This window comes from Tupaia chinensis, unplaced genomic scaffold, assembly GCF_000334495.1.
Source record: "Tupaia chinensis unplaced genomic scaffold, TupChi_1.0 Scaffold144066_1, whole genome shotgun sequence".
In the NCBI taxonomy this organism is placed as follows: domain Eukaryota; kingdom Metazoa; phylum Chordata; class Mammalia; order Scandentia; family Tupaiidae; genus Tupaia; species Tupaia belangeri.
Genome location: NW_006203919.1, coordinates 134,622 through 149,723, shown reverse-complemented (window position 1 = coordinate 149,723; position 15,102 = coordinate 134,622). Strand labels below are relative to the sequence as shown.

Here is a 15,102-nt window from a genome sequence, read left to right as displayed (position 1 = left end):
CCCTTCTCCTCCATTCTCTTGGGATCTTGGGCATGCACGCACACGTGCCCGGCATGAGTTTTAAGTCACCGAGTCACCGCAGTTGGCTACATGGGAGTTCAGCAACATAGCCATTAGGCTAACTGCTGGTTCCCCAGTGTGTGTTTTAAGTAGCCAAGTCCAGGACTTGAACTGTGGTCGACTGTGTGGGAGTCCAGTTATGTAACCAGTGTGCCATCTGCTGGTTCCTGAAGCCCTCTCTTTGATGGGGGTAACAAAGCTGTGACTTTTGTTCATCCAGCTGAAAATCCAGCACATTGCTGACCCTGAGACATAAATATGTTTTGCAAATTTGTAGAATAAGTCACTTAATTTTTCTGTACTCTTTGTGTTTAAATAGTTCTACTTGTAGGGCCAGCAGATGGCATAATGGCTATGTCGCTGGATCTCCCATGTAGTCGACTGTAGTTCAAGTCCCGGACCCAGTGGCTTAAACTCATGCCAGGCACGTGTGCATGCGTGCCCAAGATCCCGAGAGGAGAATGAAGGAGAAGGGATTGCGGCGTGGCCATCCCCCCTGGGGGATGATTTCTCGCTTTCTGTCTCTCTCTCTCTCTCTTTCTGGCGAGGGCACAGGCCCTAGAGCAAAAACCCCTCCAAAAAAAAAAAAAAGTTCTACTTGTGAAAATACAAGAATGCTTTTTCCTCAATATGCTGGGAATTCTTTGAGGCTCAGAGCTTATTATATAGTAAGAAATTAATCCTGAACATTGATTTTCAAAGTCCGGTCCTTGGGAGCTTGTGCGATTCTTAGGCCACGTGGAATCATGGTGGCCAGCCATTTGTTTTTGTTGTTTTTTAGTTTGTATAGTGTGTGTGCTTGGCAGAGAGAGAGAGAGAGAGAAGTCACCTCCCACCCCCCAGGGTGGGTGAGAAAGGGAAAGCGAGATCTCTTCCCCTTCGCCTGGGAGACGGCCACACTGCAATCCCTTCTCCATTTTTCTCTCAGAATTAGCATGCACACACAGTCCCAAATTTTTCAAGCCACCATGTTCAGGACTTGAATGTCAGCCATGTGGGAGTTCGCACCTCAGCCACCACACTACCTGCTGGCCCACTGCCGGGTGCTTTAAGAACTGTCCCAGAAACTTGAACGTAGGTCCAAGGTCGGGAGACGTTAATCCGGGGGAAAGCCCTCAGCAGGTCCTGGAGTGGATGACAACCATCCGGTCCAGAATTTCTCCTGCTCAGTCTGTCCAGTTAGCCCTTGGTTTGCAGAGATTCGTAACCATCCGATGGCCACCAGAGGGCAGTGCTGGCATGGGTCTGACTTCTTGGCAGGGCTCCCTTGGTAGAGCTGCCGTGGATCTTCCCAGTTTTGCCCAAAGCTGACTCACTAATAAATTTGACTGTCTTTCTGTATTGGAGAATGTGATTGGTTTCTAAATATGTGCTGTCTTCAGGATTATTGTGTTTACCTGAGGTTTCCTTTCATGAAACGGGGGTCCTTGGGGAGATTGGTTGGTGAGAGAAGGCAGCGTATTGTCTTCAGTGCTTGGGGTTCAGCCAGTCCTAATTGGCAGAGAAGCGTGCAGGCCCTTTTCCCTTTAAGACCTGGTGGTTCTCATGCAATGTTGTTTTATTCTTCCCTCCTGACCTCAGACTAGGGTCTGAGTCAGGTCGTTCTGGTAAGCATTTATTTCCACGTTAGCTCTGTGGTTAAGAGCAGACTTAGCACGGGTAATGCTGAAGCAAGCTTTTCTCTCGTGCACGTGTGTGCATGAGTGTGAGTGTGTGTAGGGTTTCAGATGGGACATTGCTAGGTTGCTGTTTCCTGCCTTAGCCTCCCAAGTAGATGGGCTGCAGGTACTTGTCATTGCACCCAGCTTTCAAGTAGGTCGGGACTCGAACTTGGGCCTCCTTTGTGACTTCAGCTTGCTGGGCAGCAGCATCAGTCAATGCATACCACTTAACTTGGCCCATCATTTTTTTTTTTGGAGAGATTTTCACTGTAGGGCGCGTGCGCTCGCCAGACAGACAGAGAGAGATATAGAGACAGAAAGCGAGAAATCACCCCCCAGGGGGGATGGTCACGCCGCAATCCCTTCTCCTCCATTCTCCTCTCGGGATCTTGGGCATGCACGCACATGCGCCCGGCGTGAGTTTTAAGCCACCGGGTCCAGGACACGAACCGCGGTCGACTACGTGGGAGTCCAGCGACATAGCCATTACGCTAACTGCTGGTTCCCGGCCCATCATTTTTATATTGGACAAAAGTAAGCGAATTTCAGTGTCCTTACAAAGTTACTTTATAGTCTACATTTACTGTATAGTTGATCAATTTTCACTAACGATGAAAGTAACAAGGGCTGTTAGGGTTTATTGAGTGCCTCACAGTTAACAAAGTAGCTGCCTCTTAATTGCTGTCTAGGCAGGAGTAAGAAGGCTTAGGAAGAACTGAGGGAGTTGCATTTGATTCATTATTATTGGGTTGTTGGAAAAGTCATGGTGTATTTTATGTTTTGCTATGCATAGAAAATGTGTCATGACTTTTCTGACAACCCAGTATAGTGATGGGACTACAGCTCAAACCGGATCTTCTCATTTTAAACCCACTGTTTTTTCTATTAAACTACAGCTTTTCCACTAATGCCTACTTTTTGCTTAATTCAATATTTCCTAGATACTGTTTGTAAAAACTAAAGATTCATTTACTTAATTCCAAAGGCAGAATTATTAGACATACTGATGCGACATTCAAGAAATGTTCAGAGACCTATTTCAGTAAAGAACTTGAGGGTCTCTGCTACTGCAAACACGAGTTTGTAAGGTCTTCAGCTTTCCTCGACAAATACTTCATGCCTCCTCTCTGCGCAGACTGCCAGCATCGCTCCCCTGTTCATACCCTGGGGACAGCCTCCCTGCACCCCCGGTCCCCCCACTGTGCCCTTGCACTCTGCCCTCGTCCTTGCCGCTGCGGCACTGCCCACGCTGTCACGCGAGGGCACCGCTGTGGCCGCTAGCTCTCTGTCTCCTGACTCACCAGTTTCTTTGTTTCAGCTGGATCATTCCTCAGAATTAAACAACCTGTAATTTCTCCATTGTTTAAAAAAATAAGTGCACTGGCCCAGCACGTGGCGTGGTGGTTAAGGGCACCGGACTCCCACGTGGCTGACCATGTTTGAGTCCCAGACTTGGTGGCTTGCTTTCTTACTTTCTCTTTCTCTCTCTCCCCCCTTCCTGTCTAGTCAAATTAAAATAAGTAAATACAGTTAAATAAATTAATTCTTTTTTAAAAAAAGTCTCAATTCCACATTCATCTCATCTCCTTTTTTATGTTGGTCCTTTTCTTTTTTTAAAGAGAGAGATTTAGGGTGCATGCACTTGCTGGAGAGACAGAGACAGAGAGTGAGAAATTACCCCCAGGGGCATGGCCACACTGCAATACCTTCTCTTCCATCCTCCTCACATGGACAGGTGCCCAGTGTGAGTTTTAAACCACCAGGTCTGAGACTCCAACCACGGTCAATTACGTGGGAGTAAGAAGGCTTAGGAAGAACTGAGGGAGTTGCATTTGATTCATTATTATTGGGTTGTTGGAAAAGTCATGGTGTATTTTATGTTTTGCTATGCATAGAAAATGTGTCATGACTTTTCTGACAACCCAGTATAGTGATGGGACTACAGCTCAAACCGGATCTTCTCATTTTAAACCCACTGTTTTTTCTATTAAACTACAGCTTTTCCACTAATGCCTACTTTTTGCTTAATTCAATATTTCCTAGATACTGTTTGTAAAAACTAAAGATTCATTTACTTAATTCCAAAGGCAGAATTATTAGACATACTGATGCGACATTCAAGAAATGTTCAGAGACCTATTTCAGTAAAGAACTTGAGGGTCTCTGCTACTGCAAACACGAGTTTGTAAGGTCTTCAGCTTTCCTCGACAAATACTTCATGCCTCCTCTCTGCGCAGACTGCCAGCATCGCTCCCCTGTTCATACCCTGGGGACAGCCTCCCTGCACCCCCGGTCCCCCCACTGTGCCCTTGCACTCTGCCCTCGTCCTTGCCGCTGCGGCACTGCCCACGCTGTCACGCGAGGGCACCGCTGTGGCCGCTAGCTCTCTGTCTCCTGACTCACCAGTTTCTTTGTTTCAGCTGGATCATTCCTCAGAATTAAACAACCTGTAATTTCTCCATTGTTTAAAAAAATAAGTGAAATGGCCCAGCAGGTGGCGTGGTGGTTAAGGGCACCGGACTCCCACGTGGCTGACCATGTTTGAGTCCCAGACTTGGTGGCTTGCTTTCTTACTTTCTCTTTCTCTCTCTCCCCCCTTCCTGTCTAGTCAAATTAAAATAAGTAAATACAGTTAAATAAATTAATTCTTTTTTAAAAAAAGTCTCAATTCCACATTCATCTCATCTCCTTTTTTATGTTGGTCCTTTTCTTTTTTTAAAGAGAGAGATTTAGGGTGCATGCACTTGCTGGAGAGACAGAGACAGAGAGTGAGAAATTACCCCCAGGGGCATGGCCACACTGCAATACCTTCTCTTCCATCCTCCTCACATGGACAGGTGCCCAGTGTGAGTTTTAAACCACCAGGTCTGAGACTCCAACCACGGTCAATTACGTGGGAGTGCAGTGACAACCATTACACCATCTGCTGGTCCCATATTGCTCCTGTTTTGTTTTTTTGGTAAAAGGAGATGTGTCTACTCCTCGTCTCCAGCTCTTCTCCTTTGCTCTAAGCCCTCTCATCAGACTCGAGTGCGCCAGGCCATCAGGACGGCTCTTACCGGGTACGAGTCCTTTACGCTGCTGGGGATGAGTCCGAGGGTCTTAGCCTGAGCAATCGGAAAGGAAGAGCACCAACAGATTGCAGCTGATGACCCTTGCACTCGATATAAAAGGAAAGACTAGGTGAAGGCCAGCTGGGGCCTGGTGCTTAAGGAAGTCGGATCCCACGTGGCTGGCTCCACAGCGGGAGCCCTGCACCCAGTGGCTTGAGAAACAACGTGTGCGTGTGTGCGCCCAAAATCCCACAAGGAGGGAGAGAGGGAGGCGGGATCATAGTGTGGCCATCCCTCATGGGGAGCTTTCTCTCTCCTTCCACCCACTTCTCTCTGGTGCGTGCACATGGTCTTTGACAAAACTAAAAATAAAAAGGAAAAGAAAAAGAAGAGGTTCATTTGTGAGGGGCTCTTTGGTACAGACACCAAAAGAAACAAACAGCATCCGACCCACAAGCCACCGCCCCAGTCCAGCAATTCCACGCCGTTCTCTCCAAACGCTTTCCCGCAGATAAAGGAGTTCTGTTGTCACATACGGACTGCGCGTCAGCTGGGGGGGAACATGTGCTCCTTACCCTGGAAATGGTGCTCTTTTCCTTTCTTTCTTATTTTTTCTTTCTTCCGCCTTGCCATAGGGTGCCTCCCTCACAGGAGAGAGGTGGGTAAAGAGGAAAATGAGAGTCACCTCCTGGGGGATGACCACATCACAGCTCCTTTCCTGACATTGTTCTCTTGGGATTTTAGGCCCACATGCACAGGTACTCAGAGTGTTTTTCAAGCTGCCATCTGGGATGTGAACCATGGAGTAGGCCACATGGGATCTAGCACTTTAATTACCACTCCACCTGCTGGCCCTAGAGTAGACTTTTTCAAAAAAGAATTATTTATTTAATTCCATTTATTATTATTATTATTATTATTATTATTATTATTATTATTATTATTAATCATTATTATTTAGTTTGACCAGAGAGAGGAAGGGAAAGTGAGAAAGCAAGCTGCCAGATCTGGGACTCGAACTGTGGTCAGCCATGTGGGAATCCAGCACCTTTAACCACCATGCCAGCTGCCGGCACCTAGAGCAGACATCTTTAGGATCCGACAGTGAGGGCCAGATGATGGCACGGCAGTGAAGCTACTGCACCCACACAGGAAGGCCCCAGGTTTCCGTCCTGTGATGCAGACTGGCTAACGCTGGCCATAGGTCATGGGTTGAGGACCCTCTCAGGGGGTTTGTCTCTGTGTCTTATGGAAGAAATAAATAAAAGTACATTTAGAGAAGATCTCTCAGTGAAACCACAGCAACATTCCTCTGTCCCCCGTGTATTGTAGATTTCATTTCCAGTACTAAAAGCAGGCATATGGTACATGTCTTGTGGTTTCTTAGTGTTCTCTTGTTCAAAATCTTCTGTTAGTAACTTTATTCCCATTATAAAAATAACAGTTTTTATAAAGAAAACTAGAAAATTAAAGATGTAAAAGTACAATGCCTGATACTTCATTTTGTTTTTTATAAATTTTAGGTTAATTTAGTTTCTTCATTTGCATATATATATATATATAGTATTAATTTAAAAACAAAAATCACACAGGAAAGAACACAGCTATAGATTTCAAGGAGTGTATAGTTCATTGCGAAAAGAAAGGGGCAAATCAAGAATTACGAGATTCAGGAGGAGTAAGGGTCCAGTCCAGTTTGAAGGCCAGAGGGTGGGCTAGCTCCTTGTCCTTGGAGGCAGGGGTGGGCTGCGAAGGCCAGGCGGGACAGGAGCAGAGCCTGTGCAGGGCCCGGGGCAGGGACAGGGGCTGTGGGTTACATCTGTGGGAGGAGAAAGAGGAGGACGTTCTCTTCTGATCAGAGTGGGTATTTTCTCGGAATGGGGGGAGCTCGTGTACTGGGGAATGGAGGTGGGAAGGTGTAGGGCTGGCAGGGCAGGGGCGTTCCGAGTGGCCACTGCAGGGTGGCAGTGTCAGCAGGCAGGCAGTGCTGGCCCCGTGGAGATTACATGGCTGTGTCTCGGAAGCAGACTGCAGCCTTGTTTTTCTTAAACTCGAGCTTTCTGATTTCTGCAGTAGGACATAAAACTTAAATAAAATTGTACACCTGTAATTTCCTCTTGTCCCTGCTGAGCTGCCCTATGACTTCTAAGTTCAGTACTGAGTTTATATTAGAATTTATATTTCTTCTGAACTGAATCGAAAACTCTTCCTTGCTAGAACTATTCTACAGTTAAATGGCTTTGTTACACTGCATTGGCAGACCTGGCATATACCCGTCATGTGAGCTCTTTCGCCGTTAATATTTTTGCCACGTTTACTTTATCATTTTTTCTATATGTATGGAGTGTAATCTTCCCACCCCCTGCCCTACATAATTTAAGAGCAAACTGCAGACTTGATGCCTTTTCATCATAGGCATTCGTAATAACCAGACTATGATGATCAAACAAAGAGGTTAGACATCAGTGTGGTGCTCCCTCATCTGCCAGCTCATCTCAGTGTCATCGGTTGTCCCAGCAGATTCAGTAAATTCCTTTGTAGTTGCTTTTCTTCTTTTTTCTTGCCCAGGAGTGAATTTGGAATCACATTAGTTTTCAGGTTTCTTGAGTTTCCTGTCATCTGGAACCCTTCCTCAGCTCTTCTTTGTCTTCCATAATCTTGGCTAATTTAGAGATTTATTTATTTATTTACTTATTTTGCTATAGGGCACGTGTGCTCACCGTAGAGACAGAGAGAGAGAAAGTGAGAAATCACACCCCAGGGGGATGGCCATTCCACAATCCCTCTCTTCTCAGGATTTGGGCACTCATGCACATGGGCCTGGCATGAGTTTTAAGCCGCTGAGTTCAGGACTTGAACCGCGGTTGACTACATGGGAGTCCAGCAATGTAACCATTACACTATCTGCTGGTTCCGATCTTAGTTATTTTTAAAATTTGGCATAGGGGGCAATCCTTCCTCCGCCATCCTCCTCTAGGGATTTTGGGCATGCATACAGATAGTGCCCAGCGTATTTTACAAGGCAACAAGTCCCAGACTTGAACCATAGGATCCAGCCGCCCTGCTACAATGCCAACAGTTGCCCCTACTTTACTCTTTTGAACAGTCTTTATTGCTGTGTTTAAATACTTGTGAGAGGATGTTGAGGCTGACACGTGCGCCTCAGTTTGCTGGCTTTACCTTCAATTCTTTATAGTGCACAGTTAGAACAGGCCTTTCTGTTTGTGAAGGTCTTTTTTCCTCCAGCATCCCTTTGCATCCCATTCCTTAGCAATTACTAGTGGTGTTTGGTATGCATTTCATATATTCTAATATTAATTATGTGTGTATCTTTTTTATGCCATATATTTTTGTTTCTTATTTTAAAAATTTTTGCCAGGCCAGCAGGTGGTGTGGTGGTTAAGGCACTGGAATGCCCACATGGTCAACCACGGTCCAAGTCCTAGACTTGGTGGCTTACTTTCTAACTTTCTCTCTCTCACTCTCATGTGAAATAAATAAATAAATGAATGAATAAAATAATTCTTAAATTTTTTTTCTTTTTTTCTGAGGGCACATATGCTTGCCAGAGAGAGACAAGAAGAGGGAAAATGAGAAAACACCTCCCATCCTGTGGGGTATGGTTGTACCGTAATCCTTTCTCCACTTCTCCCCCTTCTGGGATTTTGGCCCACAGCATACACGCTCAACATGTTTTTCAAGCCTCTGGGTCCAGGATATGAACCATGCAGTTGGCCATGTGGGATCCGGCCGCACTAACCACCATGCCAGGGGATAGGCCTGTTTTTTCTTTTTTAAAAATACTTTCTTTATTCAGGACAGAGCATGTGAGTGCAACTGAGAAAGAAAGAGAAAGGGATGAGCACGTCCCAGCAGGGTCTGGTCCTATAGCCAGCCTTCCCACCTTCAGATCTTGGGCATTTATCGGGTGTATTTCAAGGTGACCGGGCCAGGGATTCGAACTGTCATAGCCATGTGGGATCCAGCCCCTTCTGAGCAGTGCCCTTCCCTGCATCACAGAGCTGGCTTTGCATTTTTAAAGATTTCTGTCTTAGTACGTCCTCCTAGCTTCCATCATCAGTGCATGAAGAACTGCCTCGTTTCTTTTTTTTTTTTTAAATACAGGCAGTGCTGGCCCCGTGGAGATTACATGGCTGTGTCTCGGAAGCAGACTGCAGCCTTGTTTTTCTTAAACTCGAGCTTTCTGATTTCTGCAGTAGGACATAAAACTTAAATAAAATTGTACACCTGTAATTTCCTCTTGTCCCTGCTGAGCTGCCCTATGACTTCTAAGTTCAGTACTGAGTTTATATTAGAATTTATATTTCTTCTGAACTGAATCGAAAACTCTTCCTTGCTAGAACTATTCTACAGTTAAATGGCTTTGTTACACTGCATTGGCAGACCTGGCATATACCCGTCATGTGAGCTCTTTCGCCGTTAATATTTTTGCCACGTTTACTTTATCATTTTTTCTATATGTATGGAGTGTAATCTTCCCACCCCCTGCCCTACATAATTTAAGAGCAAACTGCAGACTTGATGCCTTTTCATCATAGGCATTCGTAATAACCAGACTATGATGATCAAACAAAGAGGTTAGACATCAGTGTGGTGCTCCCTCATCTGCCAGCTCATCTCAGTGTCATCGGTTGTCCCAGCAGATTCAGTAAATTCCTTTGTAGTTGCTTTTCTTCTTTTTTCTTGCCCAGGAGTGAATTTGGAATCACATTAGTTTTCAGGTTTCTTGAGTTTCCTGTCATCTGGAACCCTTCCTCAGCTCTTCTTTGTCTTCCATAATCTTGGCTAATTTAGAGATTTATTTATTTATTTACTTATTTTGCTATAGGGCACGTGTGCTCACCGTAGAGACAGAGAGAGAGAAAGTGAGAAATCACACCCCAGGGGGATGGCCATTCCACAATCCCTCTCTTCTCAGGATTTGGGCACTCATGCACATGGGCCTGGCATGAGTTTTAAGCCGCTGAGTTCAGGACTTGAACCGCGGTTGACTACATGGGAGTCCAGCAATGTAACCATTACACTATCTGCTGGTTCCGATCTTAGTTATTTTTAAAATTTGGCATAGGGGGCAATCCTTCCTCCGCCATCCTCCTCTAGGGATTTTGGGCATGCATACAGATAGTGCCCAGCGTATTTTACAAGGCAACAAGTCCCAGACTTGAACCATAGGATCCAGCCGCCCTGCTACAATGCCAACAGTTGCCCCTACTTTACTCTTTTGAACAGTCTTTATTGCTGTGTTTAAATACTTGTGAGAGGATGTTGAGGCTGACACGTGCGCCTCAGTTTGCTGGCTTTACCTTCAATTCTTTATAGTGCACAGTTAGAACAGGCCTTTCTGTTTGTGAAGGTCTTTTTTCCTCCAGCATCCCTTTGCATCCCATTCCTTAGCAATTACTAGTGGTGTTTGGTATGCATTTCATATATTCTAATATTAATTATGTGTGTATCTTTTTTATGCCATATATTTTTGTTTCTTATTTTAAAAATTTTTGCCAGGCCAGCAGGTGGTGTGGTGGTTAAGGCACTGGAATGCCCACATGGTCAACCACGGTCCAAGTCCTAGACTTGGTGGCTTACTTTCTAACTTTCTCTCTCTCACTCTCATGTGAAATAAATAAATAAATGAATGAATAAAATAATTCTTAAATTTTTTTTCTTTTTTTCTGAGGGCACATATGCTTGCCAGAGAGAGACAAGAAGAGGGAAAATGAGAAAACACCTCCCATCCTGTGGGGTATGGTTGTACCGTAATCCTTTCTCCACTTCTCCCCCTTCTGGGATTTTGGCCCACAGCATACACGCTCAACATGTTTTTCAAGCCTCTGGGTCCAGGATATGAACCATGCAGTTGGCCATGTGGGATCCGGCCGCACTAACCACCATGCCAGGGGATAGGCCTGTTTTTTCTTTTTTAAAAATACTTTCTTTATTCAGGACAGAGCATGTGAGTGCAACTGAGAAAGAAAGAGAAAGGGATGAGCACGTCCCAGCAGGGTCTGGTCCTATAGCCAGCCTTCCCACCTTCAGATCTTGGGCATTTATCGGGTGTATTTCAAGGTGACCGGGCCAGGGATTCGAACTGTCATAGCCATGTGGGATCCAGCCCCTTCTGAGCAGTGCCCTTCCCTGCATCACAGAGCTGGCTTTGCATTTTTAAAGATTTCTGTCTTAGTACGTCCTCCTAGCTTCCATCATCAGTGCATGAAGAACTGCCTCGTTTCTTTTTTTTTTTTTAAATAATTATTTTGTTTAACTTTATTTATCTTAATTTGACCAGAGAGGGACAGAGAGAGAGAGAAAGCCACCAGGTCTGTAACGCAAACCATAGCGGGCCGTGTGGGAGTCCAGCGCCCTTAACCAGCACGCCACCTGCTGGCCTCAAGCCTCATTTGTTTGAATGCCCGTGTGCTGTCTGCAATACAGAGATGAATTAATACCTGCTCACTGTCTACGGTATAGGATCTTTAGTGGGCATTGTTTGTAAACAAGTCATCTGAACATGAATACAAACCTGTTTACATTCATTTTGTTTACTCTTAGGTCTCTTTTAACTAAATGCCAAAAAATAGTTTGTTCAATAAAGTATTTCAAAATCTCATAGGGAACCAGCAGTTAGTGTAATGGCTATGTCGCTGGACTCCCACGGTTCGTGTCCTGGACCCGGTGGCTTAAAACTCACGCCGGGCGCGTGTGCATGCGTGCCCAAGATCCCGAGACGAGAATGGAGGAGAAGGGATTGCGGCGTGGCCATCCCCCCTGGGGGGTGATTTCTCGCTTTTTCTCTCTCTCTCTTTCTCTGTCTGTCTGGCAAGCGCACGCACCCTATTGCAAAAACCTCTCAAAAAAAAAAAATCTCATAGACTTCCTGATTGCCTCATAAAAAGGTTGTTCCAACCTATAGTCCCCTAATGGTTTATGAGATTCACTTATTTTTTTACACCTTTCCCAGTGCTGGCCTGTTACCAAATTTTTAAAGGGTTTTATCACTCTCATGGTTAAAAGATTGTATCACTTTTTGTAATTTCTTTGTAATTTCTATTTTCTTATGACATATACTTTAAAATGAGGTCAAACATTTTTAAAATATGCATTCTTTCTTGAGCTATGAAGAATAAATCTTATAATCTTCTTGTGTGAGGGTAAAAATGAATTTTTGCTAAATATGGGTTGGAACATATTTGGCATCTTTCTAGTTAAGTAAAATGCAATATTTGAAGCTTTAGCAGGATACATGTTACATACTGGGGTGTTTCTTTTTTTTTAAGAGTTATTTAATTTTATTTATTTATTCATTTATTTTTAAAAATTTGACCAGAGAGGGAGACACACACACACACACACACACACAGAGAGAGAGAGAAAGTGAGAAAGCATGTGACCAGATCCAGGACTTGAACCATGATTGGCTATGTGGGAGTGTCCAGCACCTTAACCACCACGCCACCAGCTGACCCCTTTATTTCCCCCTTCTTCCAGGCAGTTGATATTCTCTTATTGGTCTATCTTGTTGTTTTTGATGGTTCTTTTTGGTTGTTCCTCTGTGATAACAAAATCCATAATCTTTTCCATGAGAAGTTATATGAAAGATTTCTGCCTTCAGTTTGTGGGGGCCAGAGAGGCAGGGTAGTGTCTGTTGTCTTCAGAGTAAAATCTTGCACTTTATCGTTTAATAGCATATGTTCTAGATTTCCACTTATTATTTTATGAAAAATCCCTCTGTAAGGTTCTTTTTTTTGAGAGTGTTTTTTTTTTTTTCTCTATAGGGCACATGCGCTCGCCAGACAGACAAAGAGAGACATAGAGACAGAAAGCGAGAAATCACCCCCCAGGGGTGATGGCCACGCCGCAATCCCTTCTCCATTCTCCTCTTGGGATCTTGGGCACACACGCACACGTGCCCGGCGTGAGTTTTAAGCCACCGGATCCGGGACACGAACCGCGGTCGACTACGTGGGAGTCCAGCGACATAGCCATTACACTAACTGCTGGTTCCCTGTAAGGTTCTTTTTAAAAAACTTTATATTGATTTATTTTAATTTGACCAGCGAGGGTCAGAGTGAGTGAGAGAGAGGGAGAGGAAAAGAGAGAGAGTGAGAAATCAAGCTGCCTGGTCTGGGACTCGAACCTCATTCGGCCGCATGAGAATTCAGCGCCTTTAACTAAGACACCACCTGCCGGCCCTGATAAGAATCTTGAGAATGGAGCTTGGGAAGCCCTTGGGGTCACCTTACTGACTGTGGAGCTAGGTAGGTGGCTGAAATGTCAGAATCTCAGCCTTCAGAAAAGGTTGTTCACCCCCAGTTTGACTTCTGTATTCAATACAGTTGCAAATAAGATCCTGTCAAGATTATTTTGTATAAATTAACAATCAGGTCTTTTATATTTAAAAGCAAAGACACAAAGCTACTCTGGGAAAGATCCAAGTTGGAGGAGTCTGTTACCTATTTCAAGGCTTTCTGTACAAAACCAGTAATCGCACTGTGTGGTGCTGGCAAAGTGGAGAGACTGAAAGACCAGTGGGACGGGCTAGATGATTTCAACACAGGAGCCACGGCAGTTCCGTCAAATTTAAGATAGTGTTTTCAACAAACGGTGCTGGAGTGCGTCGGTATCTATAGGCAACAGTACAAACCCAGATGGACTAGAGAAAGCCCAGTTCCCAACCCGTCATGGGCCTCGATGTGAGAGCTGTGAGACTTCTGGAGCAGAACGTGGGCCCCGTGACCTTGTCAGGCGCAGGTTCCTTGGTACCTCACCAGCAGCAGGCCTGTACGAGGAAGTGCGAATATTTATAACGTTGACTCTTTGAGAGACACAGCTAACAATATGACATTACAAGTTAAAGACAGAATTTTCAAAACTTGATAAACGAGGGGACCAGCAGCTGGGGTGGTGGTTAAGGCACTGGGCACTCCCACATGGGCGACCATGGTTTGAGCCCCAGACCTGGTGGCTTACTTTCTCACTGTCTCTCTCTTTCTCTGTGTCTCTCTCTAGACAAATTAAAATGAATGAATGAGTAAATAAATAATTTTTAAATTTTTGATAAAGGATACTTAGAATATATAAAGAATATTTTTAAGAGAATTCTCAAAACTCAATAATAAAAATCTAACTTAAAAATTGTCTGCAAATGTGATTCTTCAGTTTACCAAAGATGATAAAGCAGTGGTAAATGAACGCATGAGAAGATGTTCAGCGTTCTTAACCACGAGGGAATGAGACATGGACACACTCTACTAGAGAAGCTTAAAACCACAAAGACGCCCTCAGCTTCCTGAAGTGCGGCTGGTGACCTCCGTGCACTATTCATGCAGGACCTCAGCACCCTGGATTTCCTAGGGGGCTGTGTGAAACCAGTGTCCTCAGAGCATTGGAGACAGCTTAACAGAAGAAGAGGACGGACTTTGGCTCGCCTGTGGGAAGCGCTCTCCTGGCGCCTCCTAGTGGTGGTGCTTACCAGCACCGTTGGGAGCCTCGGGATCAATGACTGTTCTGTGTCTGGGTTTCTTTCCTTGATTCTTTCGATTTTGGGTAGTTTCTATGTGCTGTATGCTACTGCTGTGAACAGTGACATTTGTGACACACATGCCACTAGCAAGACAGTAGTCAGATCTGTTTTTCATTTTTCTATCTGCGACAGTGGGTAATTACTTCTTGTGGTTGTTGCAGGTACTCCATCTCCAAAACCAACAGTGCTAGCCAATGGTGATCATGGAGTAGAAGGGAATGACACCACAGGTAAGTGGTCTCCAGGACTCTCCAAGTGTGGGGAAACAGCCCAGGAAACACCTTGAGAAGCACCCCCGAGAAGGTTTGTTAGTGGAAATAGGGATGATTTCTGAGGCTATCGTTCTGGTTGGATGTTTTTACACATCAAATCTCCAACACTGGCTAGTGCTTGAATGTCTGTTAGGGCTAAACCACGCCAGAGTGGGGTCAGTCTTAAGGGCGCCACCGTAAGGTATAGAGTCGCATCACCAGGTAGGTCTGTGGGAAGCCTTTGCCACCACGGCGCTCAAAGGCGGTCTTCCTGGACGTACACTGAGCTCAGTGTGCATTCCACAGCGTTCCACAGGACGCACACTGAGCTCGGTGTGCGTAACAGCTCGGGGTTGGGACGCCCACCTCCTTGCCTGTCTCTCCTGCCCTCGGTCTGTTTTGATCTTTGCCGTAAGCGTCACTGTTGCCGTTTGTGTCCAGCGTGAACTGTCAGCCCCTTACTAGGGCCTGGGAGTCTATCGCTGGCACCGACTCGCTGCGGCTCCTCCCTTCCCCACCTGCCCCGCGGCCCTGAAGGG

At 45.2% G+C, this 15,102-nt stretch overlaps 1 protein-coding gene across 1 annotated transcript in view; it reads left to right on the top strand.

Annotated features, from left to right (window-relative positions):
* Positions 1-15,102, top strand: part of MAP4 (microtubule associated protein 4) — a 123,266-nt gene that overhangs the window by 19,987 nt on the left and 88,177 nt on the right. The window contains 1 exon segment of the mRNA XM_014583130.1: positions 14,474-14,542. Coding sequence (XP_014438616.1) covers positions 14,474-14,542 — 69 coding nt within the window.